This window comes from Dendrobium catenatum, unplaced genomic scaffold (assembly GCF_001605985.2).
Source record: "Dendrobium catenatum unplaced genomic scaffold, ASM160598v2 fragScaff_scaffold_726, whole genome shotgun sequence".
Classification (NCBI taxonomy): Eukaryota; Viridiplantae; Streptophyta; class Magnoliopsida; order Asparagales; family Orchidaceae; genus Dendrobium; species Dendrobium catenatum.
Genome location: NW_021319188.1, coordinates 627311 through 646186, shown reverse-complemented (window position 1 = coordinate 646186; position 18876 = coordinate 627311). Strand labels below are relative to the sequence as shown.

The following is an 18876-nucleotide window of genomic DNA, read 5'->3' as shown; positions in this document are numbered from 1 at the left end:
ATATTAACGGAGTAATAATAAATTAATAATCTTATCTCCTCGACGAAAAGCCAAATCCGTAGCAGAGATTACGCGGAATAGTTGGAGGAATTTCAGAATACGGCAGCAAGGATCAGCACTCGGTTGTTCCAATCGGCACTGTAGATATGTTCTTTATCTGATCACCGCCTCTGTCTCTGTCTGTGAACATCAATGCATCTAATTAGGGTTTGGTTTGTGTTGGATACGGAAGTGGGGTGGAAGGGGGAAATATTGGGATTCTAGGGTAGAGAGGCGGAGATGGATCCGGAACAGACCTTCCTGCGCGTCCACGCGCGGCTCTCAGGGATGCTCTCCCAGCTCCTCACGCCGAGGATCAGGATGGTGCTCGAGTACATCTACCTCGCCGTGGCGGTTGCGCTTTTTTGCTTGCTTGTGGTCATGCACATCAACTTCGTTCAGCAGGTGAGCCAAGAGGTTTCTGCTTGGAATTCGTTTAATTGATCCTTTTGGCACCCTTTAGTTTATCTTCAATGTAGTTTATTATGGTAGTATATAATTTTTAAATCAAGGTCAAGTGGTTTTTTCTTAGAATTTTCAAATTGTTGTTACTTAGGAGAGGATGCAATACAAAAAAGGAACGTTCTTCGTCAACAATTCATGAATATTGACACCCACTGTTGTGTTGGGAATAGGAAACTTAATTGAATTTAAAGAGAGAAAAAAAGAAAAGAAGATCAACACATACAAAAATAAACAATTTTTATTAAGGTTCACGCCATTGATAGCTATGTCTTGTTGCACTACTGCTAATTTCGCTATATTTTAATTGGGGAGAGGTATAAACCTCAATGATACAATATGAATATGCTTCCCTCACTTTTTATAAAGAAAAAACTTAGGGCAATTAAAAATATAAAAAGATTCTCAAAATATACTTAATAAAATAACCCACAAATATTGGATACATTTCGAGGGCCCCTATCACCTAACCAATGGGAGGGGAGCCTCGCACCACTACTAACCCCCTCAACAACCTTACCATGAAGTTTGACCTCATATTAAATCCACGTACAAAATTTTCTTCATAGAGTAAAAATTAGAGTCCACAACTTAACACCCACTCTAACATTAATGACTTAGGCCCATTATTTTATAACATATGCTTTACTTGTTATTTCGGATGCAATTGTAACATATTGTTAGATTTTTCTACTATGAATAGCAATGCTTAATGATAATGATATGTTCATGGTCGGAACTTTGAAGGGACAATATTTATCATTTAAGAAGATTGCATCTAAATCAGGAGAGGTCATTGTGCAAGTCCCAAGTCCCAAGTCCCAAGTCCCATATGAAGATGGTTTAGCCATTTAATTTATATCTTAGGGATGCCATACATTTTTGTTAGTCTATTAATAAAAGTTAATCATCCATACCTTAATTAACAATAGGGGTCTAAAGTACGGTTTTGCATGGAGTTATTCAGAAATGATTGGAATGTACAATAAAGTCCAATTAGTGGCATAAAAATGAAAGTATCAAAATAGGAGACATATATTTTAAATTTGCTTCCGTCGTTTAGTATTGAAAAGGAATAATAGTCTCTTCATAAATATTAGTTTTTAACTTATATGAATTGCAGTTAGCCAATTAAAATTAATTGGTTAAATAACATAATATTTTCCAAGTCATAGTATGTATGGATGCAATTTTCTTTTTGTCAAGCGAGAATGCTCATTTAAATTTATATTTTATGAAGTTAAAATCAAAGCTCTCTATTCTCTTTAGCTTCATTAAAATTAGTGGCATACAAAAGTGCTCAATTTGGAATGGGAAAATTGATAAAACCATGTGCTATGGCTCGAATACGTAGTCAATCCTATTTCGATAGGAGTAGTTGAAAATGGAATCCAAACATTATATTATTGTGGTTAAGAACTTTTATGATCGCATGATCATTGATCATGTTCATCAAAATTGTTTTAATGGAAGGTTCTAACTCCATAAGAACTTGATTTTGCTTTTAACATGCAAAATCTTCCAAATAGCCTAGAATACATGGGGTGTGGTTGTATATATAGTGCAATTGATGGTTTTCATTGGTAAAAATAAAGGTAAAACTAGACTTTCCAAGCTGATTTCTATATTTTATCCCATCAATCTTATTTTTAATTATACCCTACGTAGTAGGACAAAGGCTTGATGTTGTTGTTGTTGTAATCTTATTTTTAATTATACTTGATGAATGGATAAATTAGCATGTAATAAATGAAACTTGATCCATAAGTAATATTTATTATAAACATCATGAACATTTTATATATTTCTAGCTTTATGCAAACACCTACATGACATAAAAGTAAGTAGTCGTAGATTATTCTCTATTCTATGAGGAGACATAAAAATGTTTGGTTGGAGCTTGTACTATATGAATATTAAACCATATTGGTGTTTAGTAGGTATACTGTAGTATATTTTTCTTTGTTTCTTTGGCCCACTCAAAAATGAGTGAAGATTTATTGTGGCATATTAAAGTTTTGGTTTAACAACATACACGCCAACAAAACTCAAGCAAATTATGACAACTTGACACTTCCTATCTTTGAATGTCACCTACATGTCACCCTAACCTAAGTTTAATAATACTATAACTCCATCACTTAAACATGGAAAGTTCATGGAAAATTTTCATCTATCAAACTAGGGCTATTGATTTGGGTTAACATGCATCTGGCCCTAATTTGACCCGACCTAAACTTGACTTATTTATTATACTGGTTAGAATATCTGTTACAAAATTGCTTTGACATCAACTAATTAGTCTAAACCTATCTGATACAAAATTGCTTTGACATCAACTAATTAGTCTAAACCTGACACATGTGTCCTGTTTAATATTTGGGTTAACAAGACCCCATTAATCCGAATATGATGCATTTAATCAAAAGTATACATGTTTATTCTAATGGTGCATTTCTAGCATTTAAAGGCAAGTTCAAATATAATAACTCCAAATTCCAAACGTAAGAAGCCATCATATGATATTTTCATTGAACATCAAATAAAAAAAATTACATTACCTTAAAACAATAATACATACTTTAAATATTTAAGAATTATAAGATTTTGAGGCATCATGTTACTTGTCTTTAATCCACTCAATTGTTAATAAGGTGGAAATGCGGAATATGTGCTTTAAGTTGAAGTTTTGAACACTTGGAACAAATTCACTAGTAAAAACAGTAAGCTTAAACTAATGAGAATTATTTCTAGGGTTAGGATTTGTGGGATTAAGAGGAAATAGGGATCAAATTATGAAGAAAGATAGGAAGCACCTCATATGTGGAAAATGGATGATGTAGAGGTGAAGGAGGGTTTCTCATTGCTGGTGGAAATAAATTTGTTAAATAGTCAAATGGGGGTGTGTTGGGGAGGATTGGAATAGTTGAGGAGGTTAGGAGACTGGAGAATGGAGAGTGACCGCTAGCATCTCTTGTGGCAAGCAACCGTGGCTTCACTTTAGAGCATAGGAAGTGAACTGAATGAATAGGTGAGAGCAAAGACGTTGATTCTTAGCCACATTACATATTAGCAGGGAGTGAGTAATGTGACTTGAAATTTAAGAATTAGAGAATAGAAAATCATAACCAAATGATTATCTATTTTATTCCACATGTTAAATCATTGCAATAAGCCAATATCATAGTTTTTGTGCAAGTACATTTATTATTGGGTTAGCTTTGAATTGATTTTGGATATTTTGTTCAAACGACCTTAAATTTAAATGGGTCAATCCATGGGTTTATTAAGTCGGGTTCATATAGGGTTATTTATTGATACCACTATATCCAATCATTGTTAAAAGAAAAAATGCTCTCTTATTTTTCTCATTTGCACCAAATGGGCAGTTCCCCTCAATGGGGCTGTTGGATGGCATCTCAGATCCTTGCGCGAATGGCCTGCTGAACATTATCATTGCTGGAGTAATAGGTAGATAGTGCTACGCTTATGAATTACATGCAGTTTTGAATAATTAACGCAATATTACCAACGTGTTTAACTTCTATAAGTCATTATAGTCTTTGAAAGGGTTAAAACCTTTGGTTGTTCGTATATTTTAAGGTGAATTATGTGTTTGGTATTCAATTGTGCAAGTTTTTGTTCTGATGATCATGCTTTTGAACGTTTCTATATTACTATGGATCTCTATTAAGTTTACTTTGAATCTATTCTTTTGTACAAAATTTTTCTTTACTGGTCGGTTATTGCCATTCCAAACTTTCCTTTTTTTCCAAATTTATATTTTTCCTTAAATAAAGAAGCATAATTAGATTTATAATATCTCTTAAGTAGCATGGTGAATTGTTAATGTGAAGGAGCATATACATAAGGAACAAATGATACTTTGGAAGGTGCTTCACAAATATATGTTTCATATCTCCATATGTATTGCTCGAGCTCCACTCAGTTAGGATAATGTGTTGTGAACTATCCTATGCATCTTCCACTGTAGTTGTACCAAACAGGGTTGCATTGGAGATCCATGTTTGCAAGGTAGCCCTACTGGGGGCCTACTCATGGATGGAGTTGACTGCCGAACGGGGCTGCTCAAGCTGCTGCTTCTCATAATGAAGGTTGCGTGTGCCAACAGTCTCTCATGGTGTGGACCCGTCCATTCTCTTGAAGGTTGGGCCCATTATAGAGGTTACACAAGGAGTGAAAGCCTCTCATGAAGGCTGCATGTGTGGAAGATGTTTCATTGCTTTTGTAGTGGATGCCATCACACATCCCCATTCATGCAAGGCCCTTAAGGCGACCATCATTGCCTGGCAGTTAGAACATTGGATTACATCTACCATGCATTAGATAACTTTCGGGCTATGTTGCACCGATACGGATACGGCGACACGGATGCAGGATACGTCAATTACTCAATTCTTAAAAATACAGGATACGGTACGACGCGGACACGACATTATAATTTATAAATCATACATAAAAATTAAGAAAACAATCAAAGCATAAAATTTGAAATTACAAACAAAAAATGACAACAACATCATTTGTAACCTTGTAGCTTATAATATCAAAATATAAGTAAGCATTAAATGTCTAGTACATTAACAAAAGCATAAACATAAATTGTCTAGCACATGAAATTTCAACTATTCAATAGAAGGAATGATATGATTAACTTCTTCAGTGGTTTGTCTTTGAACTTCTATATCATCTTCAATAAATTTCATAGCTTCTAATTTAGGCTTATCAAATGAAAGATTAGTAATTTCTAATATTCTCATATCATCAAGAGACTCAAATCCATCTCGGAAATGAGAGAACCTTGGTCGCAGTCGCGGAAGTAAATATGACAGGTTATTTTTTTTTTAATTTTTTTTTTGTTTTTCAACGGACCCGCGTATTGGATACGCTTGTACTTTTGAAATGAAATAGTATTTTAATTGGATACGACTTTGGCGTATCTGACATGTATCGGTGGCTTATCGGAGGCGTATCGGTGTATCGGATATGGCACGCCTTCATAAATAGGTGTATCGGTGCAACATAACTTTTGGGAAAGATGATAACATATTATGATCATCTTTTTCTGGTCTGTTATTAACCTGTTTGAAGTTTTTAAAAGGCAAATTTTTTTTGTGTTTTCTCTTAAAAACATTTGAAAATTGTGTTGTATGGGTAATTACTAAAAATTAATGGCATGCATGTGAGCATCTCTTAAATTTTGTTTGTTTGCCAGTTTTTTGATGGTTTCATATTTTTATTTTTGTACCAAACATTTTGCTATGATTATTGCCTCTGATCCTACAGTATTTATTTACTGGATTTACTGTCTTGCCTTTCCATCTTTCTCCTTTTAACCGACTTCTTTTGCTGTTCTTGTACATAATAAAATGAGTTTGTAATACCTCTTATGCAACTGGTTGATGTTTGGAAATGGGAAGATGTACTTAGTAAACAACTAATACTTTCAGAAGTTGTTTTAGATGTCTTTTATGTGTCTGCATGTAGCTTGTGAAGACTCATAAAGTTGGCCTCATTTACTTGGGATAAACTCACACATTAGCGTGGCTCTTACCCTTGAATTCTCTTTTAACTCGATATTTATGATCTTTTAAGTCTGTTTGGAATTCTTCTTTTGCTGTCCTCTTCCCTCCCTCTTCTTCTATAAACAAATGTCAATGAAGGTTATATGCTTGCTGTATTCTTTTTTTTTTTTTGTGTGTGATTTCAATAATCTACAAGCTCTTGTTATTTTAGAGCAGTCATGAATATGTTCCAGTAAATAGTTTGGATGCTTATTTTCATTGATTTTTAGCTTTGGATTTCTACAAAAATCTGATTAGCTCGATCTGCCTTTTATTGCATATGAACTATGAAGCCTGGTTGTTCTGCTGAACTGGCAGGAATTAAATTTACTGAAGCTCAGTTAGTCCAGATTAAGGTAAGTCTCTCGCTATAATCTCATATCCATTTCAAAATGTCATTTTTCATGTGTAAATTTCAGTGTGATTTCCTCATTTCATGCATGCACTGTTTTGTATTTTTTCCTTTCCACTGGAAAGGGGGCGAACACTTCTGCATATCCTTTTCAATTTCATTTTTGTGGATACCTTATTAGCTAACTTTGGTTATAGTTTGATTAACATTGTGATAGGAAATACTTGAGTTCGCAAGCAAACCTATCACTAATTGGTGAAAAAAGCAAGACTAATGCAATATCTGGGCGGAAAACAGCCCTCAAATGATGGATTGCAATAAGAGAATCAAGCCAAACAAATACAAAGCAAGATACAAGTGATCCTCAATTCAAGAGGAGGATCGTTCTCTCCCAAATTTCTAGAAAAGCAATCTAGAGCCAAACACCCAAGAACTCAAGAGAAAACAATATTCAAGCATGAAAAACTCTCCTCCAACCAGCCCCCTTACTAATACAATTCATTTTCTAACTCAAACATCTCTCATTCAAATTTTTCCTCTTAAACTAGCCTCCCAAAACCCCTTCTCCCCATTGCTCCAAATGGGTGGTAGCATTAAAGGGGGCGGACCACCCTGTCCGCCTCTTATAAACTTGAGCTGGCCGTTGGGCCGGCTCTTGGGCCAGTTCAGGGTGAACCGGCCTATCAATACCGCTCTCCCAAATAATCACCTTGTCCTCAAGGTGAAAACTAGGAAACTGTTGTTTCACCCTCTCGTATGGTTCCCACATGACATCATAGTCAAGTATATTCTTCCACTTGATTAACACTTCTTTAGCTCCATCTTCTTTCTAACGAACCCCCATCAACTCTAAGGGTTCCAGAATCACCTCCAAGTCCTCAGTAAGTGTTGCCGATAACTTCGTGTTGGCTGTATAATCTCCAATGACTCTTCTCAGTTGCGACACATGTAAAATCGGATGAATAGTCGCCGTGGGTGGTAGTTTCAGCTTATATGTTACCGCTCTAATTTTTTCTAATATTACATAAGGTTCAAAGTATCTTTGAGCAAGCTTTTCATTTCTACTATTGGCAATTGTCTTCTGTCGGTATGATCGGAGCTTCAAAAACACCCTCTCTCCAACTTCGAACTGGATGTCATTCCTATGTCCATCAATTTATTTCTTCATAATTTGTTGAGCTCTCAGTAGATGTTTCTTCAATTCCTCTAACACTCAATCTCTCTCCTCCAAATACTTCTCTACTGAAGAAACTAGAGTACTGCTACTCCCAAAGTGCACTAAGTGAGGAGGGTCCCTTCCATACAACACCTTGAATGAAGTCATCTGTGAAGCCGAGTGAAACGAGGTGTTATACCAGTACTCCGCCCATGATAGCCACTTGGCCCACAGCTTGGGTGTCTCCGACACAAAGCATCTCAACTAGGTCTCCAAGCTCCTATTGACCACCTTCGTTTGGCCATCTATTTGTGGGTGGTAAGTGGTGCTCCTCTTCAGGACAATTCCCTGTAAACTGAACAACTCCCTCCAAAAATGATTGAGGAACACCTTATCTCTATCTAACACAATTGCCTCCGGGACCCAATGCAATCTGACCACCTTCCTGATGAAAGTTGAAGCCACTGTCACCAAGGTGTAAGGATGTCGGAGGGGAATAAAATGAACATACTTGCTCAATTTATCCACCACCATCATAATCATCGTGAAGCCTTCTGAACAGGGCAACTCATCTATGAAGTCCATGGATATCTCCTCCCATACCATCCTGATAACGCCAATGACATAGCCATGTATTTGCTCCTCTGGTAGATCTCACACTTTGCCATCATCTCCTCCACATCCCTATGCATTCTCTTATAGTAAAGTTCGACAGCTAATCTCCTATAGGACTTCTGCACCCCTGAATGACTCCCAACCGCGCTTCCATGAAATTCTTGAAGTAAGTTTGGGATATGGATTGAGATCATGGGCATCACGAACCTCCTTTGATACAACAGTCTGTCCCCCTCTACTGAGTACCCTTGTTGATACCAGTGGCTTCCACCTTCCCTCAATAAATCCGTCTTGATCTTCCCCAACTCCTCATCCCTAGAGCTCTCCTCCTTAATGGCCTCCCAATCCAACATCAAAGGAACAGACACTGCACTATAAAGTATCTACCGCCTTGTTCTCCCTTCCTGGTCTGTACTGGATTTCAAAATCATACCCCAGCAATTTCGACATCTATTTTTGGTGCTCTTCAGTCAGCATCTGCTATTTCAACAAGTATTTCAGGCTCCCTCTCATAGACTGATTTCAGCCTGGTTATGGCTACCAACACCTGGCTGAAGCAATAGACCGCTTATCCTACATGAGTATTACCTCCAATCCATATCCTGAAGTATCTGTCTCCACTATGAATGCCCGAGTAAAGTCTGGTAGAGCTAAGATGGGTACCGTGGTCATCGGCTTTTTTAGTTTCTCAAATGCTGTTGTGGCTGCATCTCCCCATTAGGAATCCATCTTTCTTTAACTGCTCTGTCAGTGGCCATGCTTTAGTACTGTATCCTTTGACAAATCTCCTATAGTATCCCATCAGCCCTAAGAATCCTCTCAACTCATTTAGATTCTTAAGTAAGAGCCATCTCAACATAGCCTCCACCTTTGATTGATCCGTCGCCACCCCTTTCTTGGACACGATATGACCCAAGTACAGTACTCCATATTGGGTTGGGCAAAGCAAAACATCTTCAGGTTGGCCCTCAGTTGATGCTCCTGTAGAACTCCCAATACCAACTTCAAGTGCTTCAGATGCTCCTCAGTTCTACTGTACACCAAGACGTCATAAAAAAATAGCAGCACAAACTTCCAAAGATACTGTTTGAATATCCTGTTTATCAATGATTGGAAAGTAGCAAGGGCGTTGGTAATCCCAAATGGCATGACCAGAAACTCATAATGCCCCTCATGTGTCCGTAACACTGTCTTTGAGATGTCTTCATCCCTCATCCGGATCTGATGGTATCCCGACTTCAAATCCAGCTTGGAGAACGTCACTGCTCCATACAGTTCATCCAAAAGCTCGTCAATCACTGGAATGAGAAATTTATTTGGTACAATCTCCTTATTCAACGCCCTGTATTTCACACAAAACCTTCAGCTCCCATCCTTTTTGACCAGTAATATCGGGCTAGAGAAAAGACTCACACTCGGTCTGATGATCCCAGCCTCCAACATCTCTCTAATCATCTTCTCAATCTCATCCTTCTGAATCTGGGGGTAGCGGTACGGTCGTACACTAATCGGTGATACCCCCTCCTTTAGAAGAATTGCATGCTCTTGTTTTCTGAGTGGGGGTAACCCTTGAGGTGGGCGGAATACTTCACTGAACTGATGTATGACTAGTTGCACTACAATTGGAATGTCTCCCTCTTCCCCCTCACTGACCCTCTCCAATTGTTGCAGTTCTATCAAATATCCACCTCCAACCTCTTGTATGGTTCTGATCATGGACTTGAGAGACACTCCCGCTCTAGACAACCCGTCATCTCCTTGTATCACCATTCTCCTTCTCCCCACCAGCAATTTCATCCTCAGTGCTCCTCAATTCACCTTGGTCTCCCCCAAGATTTGTATCCATTTCATTCCCAAGATGATATCCGTACTCCCCAATTCCAAGGGAAGAAAATCCTCCCTCACCTGTATCCCCTGAATGGTCAACACCACTCCCTTACAAACTCCTCCGTCCATTTCTTCCTTTTCGGTGCACATCATCATCCTGTACCCTCCTGTATCCACTAGTTTCACCCCCAATACATTAACAATTTGTGTGGAGATGAAATTGTGGGTTGCCCCACTATCTATCAACACTACCACATCCCTATCAACTATCTCTCCCTTCACTTTCATAGTATGATTCAGAGTGAATCCCACTACTGAGTTTATGGAGACTTCTGCCACATCCAAATGCAACTCCTCTTCTGTCTCTAACCCTCTTCCACCTCCCTCTTTAGCTTCTTCGTCATCACAGACGGTGAGAACCTGAAGAGTTCGGTTCTTACACCTATGCCCTGGCATGTATTTCTCATCGCACATGAAACACAACCCCTTAGCCCGCTTCTCCTGGATCTCCTTCTCCTTCAACTTCTTACAATTTCCTCTAGGCCCTTCTCCAGACTTCTCCCTTCGTACTTCCTGTGATCCTCCCGGTGCAGCTTCTTTGGGAGCTAGAAAAGTAGTAGTCATCCTGTAGGATCCCCCGAAACTACTGCCACAAGCCCCCCTCTCCAGATGCTTATGGTCCTCAACCAGCTGTGCCAACTCCATGGCCTCCCCCAAGTCGCACCGTCGCATCATTCTAACAACTGCTCTAAGCTCCGGTTTGAGCCCTTTCATGAAGTTCCCCTCATACACAGTCTCAGATAGACGGTCTAGCCGACTAGCTAGGTACTCAAACCGATCACGGTACTCTGCCACTGTCGCCTCCTGCGTCAAGACAAAGAATTGCTCATAGAAGTTCCCTCCCCTTCCGGTTCAGAAACGTTCCAGTAAGCACTCTTTGAACTCTCTTCAGCTCCTGATGGGTTGCCTCATGTCCCGCCATTGGTACCAAGCTAGTGGCTTTCCCTCCAAGCATAGTCCTGCCGCTGTTAGCTTCTCTTCCTTTGTCAGCTCGTTGACGGAAAAGTACCGTTCCACCTTATATATCTAATCATGTCCATCCTCGCCCTCAAAGATGAGCATCTTCAACTTTCTGACCTTTGGGTCACCCCAATTACCCTTGGATCCTTCATATCCTCCCATGCCATGAAGGTGTTCCCTAGTTGTCACGATCTTCCCTCCGGTGATTATAACCATAGTCATCATCAACTTCCCCTCTCATTCTTTCAAAATCGGCACCTTGGTGGTGGAAATCCCCCATTCTTCCCACAAAATCAGCACCCTTCTTTTCGTAACCCATACTCATCTCCTCTCTAAAAAGTGGTTCTAGAGGTGGCATGGCATCCTCCCCCTCAAGGATCTCCACTTCTGGATTCTTCCTCCCCCTAAACAGGTTCGGATTCCCTCCTATAGCATGGCCACCGGTGGTCTCCTTTGCTTCCGATGTCGTTAGATTGGTCTTCACCTCTAGTAATTTCTTCAACATCTCTTCCATCAAAGTAAACTTCCCTTCCAACCTTTTATTGTTGGAGGAGATTTGATTTTGAAAATCAAAAAAATTTTCCCTCCAAATCCAATTTTAATTGCCCAATTTCACCTTCCAACACTTCGACCTTCTTTCCGGCCACGTTTCTTCTCAAGGATCTCAAGAGAGCTTCTACTGGATGCAAAAAACCCACTGAAATTTCAAAATTTCAGCCGCCGATGGTCCCAAGATGATGCTATGATACCAATTTGATAGGAAATATTTGAGTTCGCAAGAATCCCAAGGGAAATACTTGAGTTCGCAAGCAAACCTATCACTAATTGGTGAAAACAGCGAGAATAATGCAAAATCTGGGCGGAAAACAGCCCCCAAACGATTGATTGCAATAAGAGAATTAAGCCAAACAAAGACAAAGCAAGATACAAGAGATCCTCACTTCGAGAGGAGGATCGCTCTCTCCCAAATCTCTAGAAAAGCAATCTAGAGCCAAACACCCAATAACTCAAGAGAAAACAATATTCAAGCATGAAAAACTCTCCTCCAACCAGCCCCCTTACTAATACAATTCATTTTCTAATTCAAACATCTCTCATTCAAAATTTCCCTCTTAAACTAGCCTCCCAAAACCCCTTCTCCCCATTGCTCCAAATGGGCGGCAGCATTAAAGGGGGAGGACCCCCCCTTCCGCCTCTTATAAAGTTGAGCCGGCCGCTGGGCCGGCTCTTGGGGGCCCAGCTCTTGGGCCAGTTCAGGGTTCATGAACCGGCCTATCACATTGTATCTTCCATGCGCTGTAGTAACTTGTCACAAGATGCAACTTGGATATGGAGCTGGGTAATTTGAAGCAATGCTTCTTCATATCTGAATTGCCCTGATGCCGAAAAAGTGATGTATTGGAATGCAGAGATGATCAGCATGTAGGGGTTATATAACCTTTTGTTTTATTTTAATGATGGTGGATATGTGGATTTAGGTGGCTTTGGTTAGTAGGAATTATCGTTAGGGTTCAGGAGAATGGTAAAGAGGAACAGTTAATCTTTTGTGAAGCACAAACATTGATTGACATGAGATACAATAATGACATAATATGGAGATATGGCATGGATACAGGTACACAAAGTAATTGCAAAAAGTTGGGAGATGACACATATGAACACTATTTTTTTTATAAATGATTAATACAAAATATAAAATAAAAAGACATAATGTAATATTTTCTCTAAAAATTATCACACAATGATGTATAATGTTAGATGTCACATCAAAAGCTCAACTAAAAAAGCTTATTTATAATCATTTTTAAAATATTTTACCAAGTGTACTTAGGATTGCAAACGAATCGAGCCGAGCCGAGTATGTGCATATTCATGTTTGAGTTTGTTTATTATCAGCTTGTTCAAGTTCGGTTCGAGTTTGATTCGAGTTTTTTTGTTTGTGTTCAAGCTTGGTTCGTTTAAATTAATGGGTGTTCATATTTGGTTCATGTTCGATTCATTTCATGCTTATAGAGCTTTAAACAAATCAGTCTTATCATGCTATAAGAGAGCTCTACTTCTAGATATACATTAACTTAACAAATCAGCTTTATCGAGACTTCTAACAAATAATTACATCGAGCCTGCTCGTGAACATATCAAGCGAAAATTTTTAAATTATCAAAAAGTTTTTTCACGAACATATCTAATGAGTATTCTTGAGCTATCACATGTGCCCATTCATGAACATATCTAATTAGTGTTTTCAAGCTACCAAATGAGCTCATTCACGAACAAACGATCTATGATTCATCTTATATTTGTTCAGAGAGTGGGTTGGTTGCGATTTTAGGTGGATGCGGGAAGTAAAAATAAATTATTTAATGATTTTAGATGGGATTAGTAAAAATATATTATTAAATTATTAAATTTAACAAAATATATTTTTAAAAAACTCTAATATAGTTCTAACAGAACTTCTTAACAAGCTTGTTCACGAGCATTAAACGATATTGTTCATGAACATAAACGAACCGATCACCAAGTTATTCAAGCTCGTTTATTTAGCTATAGAATATTTATAAAAAATGTTCAAGCTCATTCGTTCACCTTATCAAACGAACAAGAACAAGCTCTTATCGAGCCGAGCCACGATCAGCTCGTCGAACGCTTGGTTCATTTGCAGCCCTAAGTGTACTTAATTGACTCTGGCACACTAATATCAGTATAAATATTAGATATACTTTTTCATTATCTACATTATATTTTCTATACAAAATGGTATGCATATGTATATAGAATCTTAAACTTGAACCAAAAACTTACTAAATGAGAACTACTTTTTGTTTGTCTCATTTGTGTTGACATGTATTTGGGTTTTGTCAGGGTGTGTTTCGATAGTGATGGGCACTACAATAATAACAAGAATATTATGCCTTTATCTCACTACATGGGGTCAACTATATGAATCATTTTTCTCCATTTTGTCCTGTTAAGAGTCAATTTCTCATTTACATTAGACACTTTCATTGCATTGGATATGTCGGGGTCTGTCATAGATATGTTGTGTTTAACACATTTTCAATGCTAACTTAGAAAGTTTTTTGAATTGAGTGCTTCATGGTGGATCCTGTTGGGTTGACTAGGGCTGCAAATGAACCGAGCGTTCGACGAACTACTCGTGGCTCGGCTCAATAAGAGCTCGTTTATATTCGTTTGATAAGGTAAATGAATAAATTTGAACAACTTTGACAATACTCGATAGCTAAATAAACAATCTTGAACAACCTGACATTCGGCTCGTTTATGTTCATGAACAATATCGTTTAGGGCTTGTGAATATGTTCGTTTAGAAGCTCAATTATGCCTTATATATATATATATATATATATATATATATATATATATATAAGATTTGGTTTGCAATCTGGGTTTGAATGATTGGCAAGATGGCAGTTGCTAAAAATATGTTGTAAATTGTGTGAGCAGGTTCGGCTCGTTAAACGAGCCGCTTGATAAGCTTCAAATTAAACGAGCTTGGGTTTAAGCACTTGTTATAGGTTTACAAGGTACTTCAAAATCCTACTTACATTTGAGAAGCTTGACTACGTGTGTTGTATTGTTGTGGTGTGATAATGCTGTAGAAGCTTATGGATTGTCTCCATCATCACCTTTACTCATTGTGCATGCGTGCTTGCATATTCTTAGGCGTGTTTATGCTGCACACATGCTGAAACCTACCAGTTACTTGAAGTTACGTTCTCTCATATTTATGGCTTAACCATTAGCTCATAATGTTCTATTCCAAATTATATTAGTTTTGCGCGTCTTTTGCATAATGTGCACATTGCTGATTAATTACGCTGTTTTTTCTGTTCTTTAAAATTGATTCGATTTGTCATAACTTATGCTTATCGGTGCAGATTGTTAGTGCGGGCCTATGGATTCAGCATGCTGATTACCAGAATTTAGTGGATTTGCAGGAAGGAAGTTTGACTGAGGGTTCCAAAATTCCTGATGTCTCAGGTGATGAATTCACAATTTTGACTACAAAGTTTTGGTCAAACTGGATAGGTTCAAGTGCTAGGCGGAGTAAATTGATTTTAAAATCCTGGAAGAGTGACAAGGAAGCAATTGAGACTCAGATAGATAATGCATTGTCTTCTGCTGCGAGTAGAACTGTTCTAGATGAAAAAGATAACAAAGCTGAGATAGAGGAACTACATTCTGCTCCTCCTGTGTCTGCAAGAGAGTCTCTAAAAGCAGCATTGGTTCAGTTCGGCAACAGATGGCGGATGCATCTTTTTGTCCTCTCGAAGTATACTAAGCTTGTCCTTGAAAATGCTGGTCATTTGTGGGTAAGAAACTTGAACGGTGATTTTGCTCTCAATAATTTACTTACTTTGTTATTCTAATTCACTTATTTTTTCTACATATTTCATCTAGGCTTCTGGGTACATGAACCTGAGGCCTTAGTGGAAATACTGATGAAATTTGAGGATGATAGAATATCTTGTTTTATTAATTATTCTTGTTATTGCATTGAATTAAAAGCCCTTTTTTATGTGCCTAATACCAGAAATCTCCGACTGCATAGCATGATTATATTTATGACATTGTTTGTGTGCATCTTTCAGTTTTTCAACCCTGCATAGGTTGCATGAACCAGATTTTTCTAGAGTCATGAATATAAACAAAATGGCATGGGTAAACACGATCCATATAAATCAATTCATCTCAAAATTTTAAATTTATTGTTACTTATGTAGGGAAAGACCTTACAAATCACAATCTAACATTCAAACCAAGTTTGAATTATGTGGCACTATTTTCCTTAAATACGGCAAACATCTTTGAGCTCTAAAACAAACTGTTGGTAGGAATGCATGTTTTACACAATAATTGTATGATACATGGAAATTGGATTGGTTTTTCTTGGATTGGGCTCGCATCCAAGTGATATCGGGCTAGATATATGTAGGCATGTTTTTACATATGTCCTTGTTTTCATGCATTTATGTTAAGTATGTATGTAGCTTATATGATTGGGTGTGTGTTCTCTGCGTGCGTGTGTGTATGTAATTTGTATACATATGTATATGCATAAATATATGTATATGTGTATGTACATATATTTATATGTATATGGATATGTGTATGTGTACATGTGTACAAGTGTGCATCTGTATTTGTGTATGGGTACATATATAGACGTATGTAGAGTCAGCAGTTTGATACAAAGATGTAAATTCAGTTGAAAATCTAAAAATTTTGGTTGTGATCAAGTTTGAATCCCTATCATCAGCCAAGCTGCACTTAAATTGTATTAAATTAGTCCATCTGCAAAATCATGCGCTTACAGAGATGATATTTAGTGAGCTTTGATCCGAACCAGAGTTGGATCTACTTGCGGTTGGCTCTTTAACTGCCTTAGGTGCTGAAATTAATAATCCTACTTTAGTGTCTTGATATCTCAAAGAGAACACATAAATATATATCACTTGTTTTACATGTTTTTCTTGTGGTTGCCATTGTTTCTTGTTTTCTGTTATGACAACTTAGATAATAGGTGCTGTAACCAGTTTGGCCAGGATAATATTTTTGTTTCTAAAAGAAACTGGGATTGTCTTTCAGAAAAAATTGTGAAGAATCTAGGTGGAACTTTGTTTTAAATATATTTAGCAAAGCAGCTCTCAATAGGCTAAACATGGCAGCACTTTCAATTAGTAAATTTCCACAAGCCCAAAATGCACGTGGCTGAGACTAGAACAAATAAGATCAAAATGATCAGCCTAGCAATTTTACAACTGCTTTCAAGCAGTTGGCTGCAGAATTGAAATTTAAAATGAATCAGTTTTGTTTAGGTATCTGTTAATTTTATTTATTCTCCTTACCCAAGTCTCGAGCTACTCTGTACTTCACATTTTAGAAAACCGAAGGAATCGAAGTCCCCTATTAATCTCTTCAAAATAAATTTCAGCTGCATTTCATGGCCAACTCACATCTTGATTCTGGACATCCATCATTTTATCATTTTTTGTGCTGTTCTATGGAGTAACAATGAAGGTGTCATCGTCATACCTTGTCTATGCTAATCATTGTGGATGACTTGCCTCAAGAAAGAAGTCATCCAAATTCATAATTAAGCAAGAGATGTGGATCATGCTCTTCTTAAAATGTTATGATAACAAAATTTCCAATTTAACTTCTCTTCTTGAATTATTTCTCTATCACGTGATGTGCTGAAGAATTCATTTAGTCACGAAAGAAACTATGAATGTGATGCATAACAAGTATTCTAAAAATAGTTTTTTTTTTTTTTTCATTTACTCATATCTTTTCTGTTTATCTATTTTTTCCAAACCTTTAAATAAAAAAATAAGAACTGACTATAAAGCTTGATTTTTTTTATTCTTCCAATGAGTACAACAACAACAACAACAACATCAAGCCTTTATCCCACTACGTGGGGTCGGCTACATGAATCCTTTTTCTCCATTGTGTCCTAATAAAAGTCAAATTCTCGTTTAAATCTAATAAAGAAAGTTCATTCCTAATATTTTCTAACCAAGTCTTTTTAGGTCTACCCCTACCTTTCTTAACATAAGTCAAATCTAATACCTCTACTCTCCTAACCGGGTCATCGCAAGGCCGCCGTTTTATTCTTCCAATGAGTGTTTATATAAAATGCTTCCAGAATAAATGAATACGATACAAACTTTAGGGAGAAATACTAATTACAATAATTTTAGAATAAAAATTGCTGCCAATAGCTTCCTTGTATGTTGTCTGTTTTCCTCCCTCTTGTTGCTTTCTATTCCGTTGCTCTCCTCTTTTCTTGCACATGGATCCATGGCACATGCCAATGTTTAAAATTGCGTAATTGGGTATTGAGGCATTTTTTCTTTGTTAGGCGAGGCGTAAGCCTCAAAAATGAGAAAATCGCATAAAGTCAAAATGATAATTTTTTTTAATAATAATCTAATAAATTTTCATATATATAAAAATAATAAAACACAAGATATAAATTGTCAACTAATAAGTTGTTTGAAATTGAATTGAAATCACATCACAAGAATAAGAAAACATAAAATATAGTTCAACTCAAAATTCTATCTTTCCCAAATCCCAATATACTGTTCATTAACATGTAATTAAAAAATAAATAGTAATGACATAACAAATCAAAAGTAATCAGCACTGTCATCACTAAAGGGGTCATCATTAGAATCATCGTTATGATGAACTGCTCTCCCTTGTCTCAGCTCCTATGGAGTCCAATGTCTCCCAATTAACTTCTTCTTCCTCTATATCAATTATCTTCCTCTTCCCTAAATATTTTTGAACAATATGAGGATAAACATTTTTTCAAAACTATTTATTATTGTTAACATAAAAATAAAACATATTGATCTCTTTAAAGAAGAGAACGGTGATTATCAAAAAGGCAACGACGATTGGACAGTGATGGCAACAACAATAGTAGATAAAATTGGGCTAGCAATAATTTTTTTTTTAAATACCCTCAATACGTCTAAAAATTATTTTGTTTATTCTAAAAATAAAAATAGATAAAAAACACATCAAACAAACTTAATTTTTAAATAAAAAAATAGAAATCCAATTCATAGATAATTCATGCTTATGTTCATGTGTGTATAAAAGAAATGACATTAATAACATTGCCATGAAATCCTTCAGCTATGCTGAAGCAATTCTGTAGAAGTAACTGCCATTGATAAACTACTATAATTGTAACAAGCATTAGCTTTTCAAATAATAAAAGAACCTGAATCTGAATGAGTTGTGAACATGACAATATGACGGTTAGGCAACCTGTT

General features: G+C 37.0%; 1 protein-coding gene across 2 annotated transcripts in view; it reads left to right on the top strand.

Moving 5' to 3' along the window:
• The window catches only part of LOC110098010 (membralin-like protein At1g60995), a 54980-nt gene continuing 36104 nt past the window's right edge, over nucleotides 1–18876 (top strand). Inside the window, exons 1-3 of one of the 2 annotated variants that reach the window (XM_020824701.2) lie at nucleotides 2–444; nucleotides 6380–6442; nucleotides 14959–15393. In XM_020824701.2, the coding sequence (XP_020680360.1) occupies nucleotides 280–444; nucleotides 6380–6442; nucleotides 14959–15393 (663 nt within the window). In that variant the 5' untranslated portion in view covers nucleotides 2–279. Of the gene's footprint in view, nucleotides 445–6379; nucleotides 6443–14958; nucleotides 15394–18876 lie in introns of both variants that reach the window. The other variant, XM_020824702.2, reaches the window with a different exon arrangement.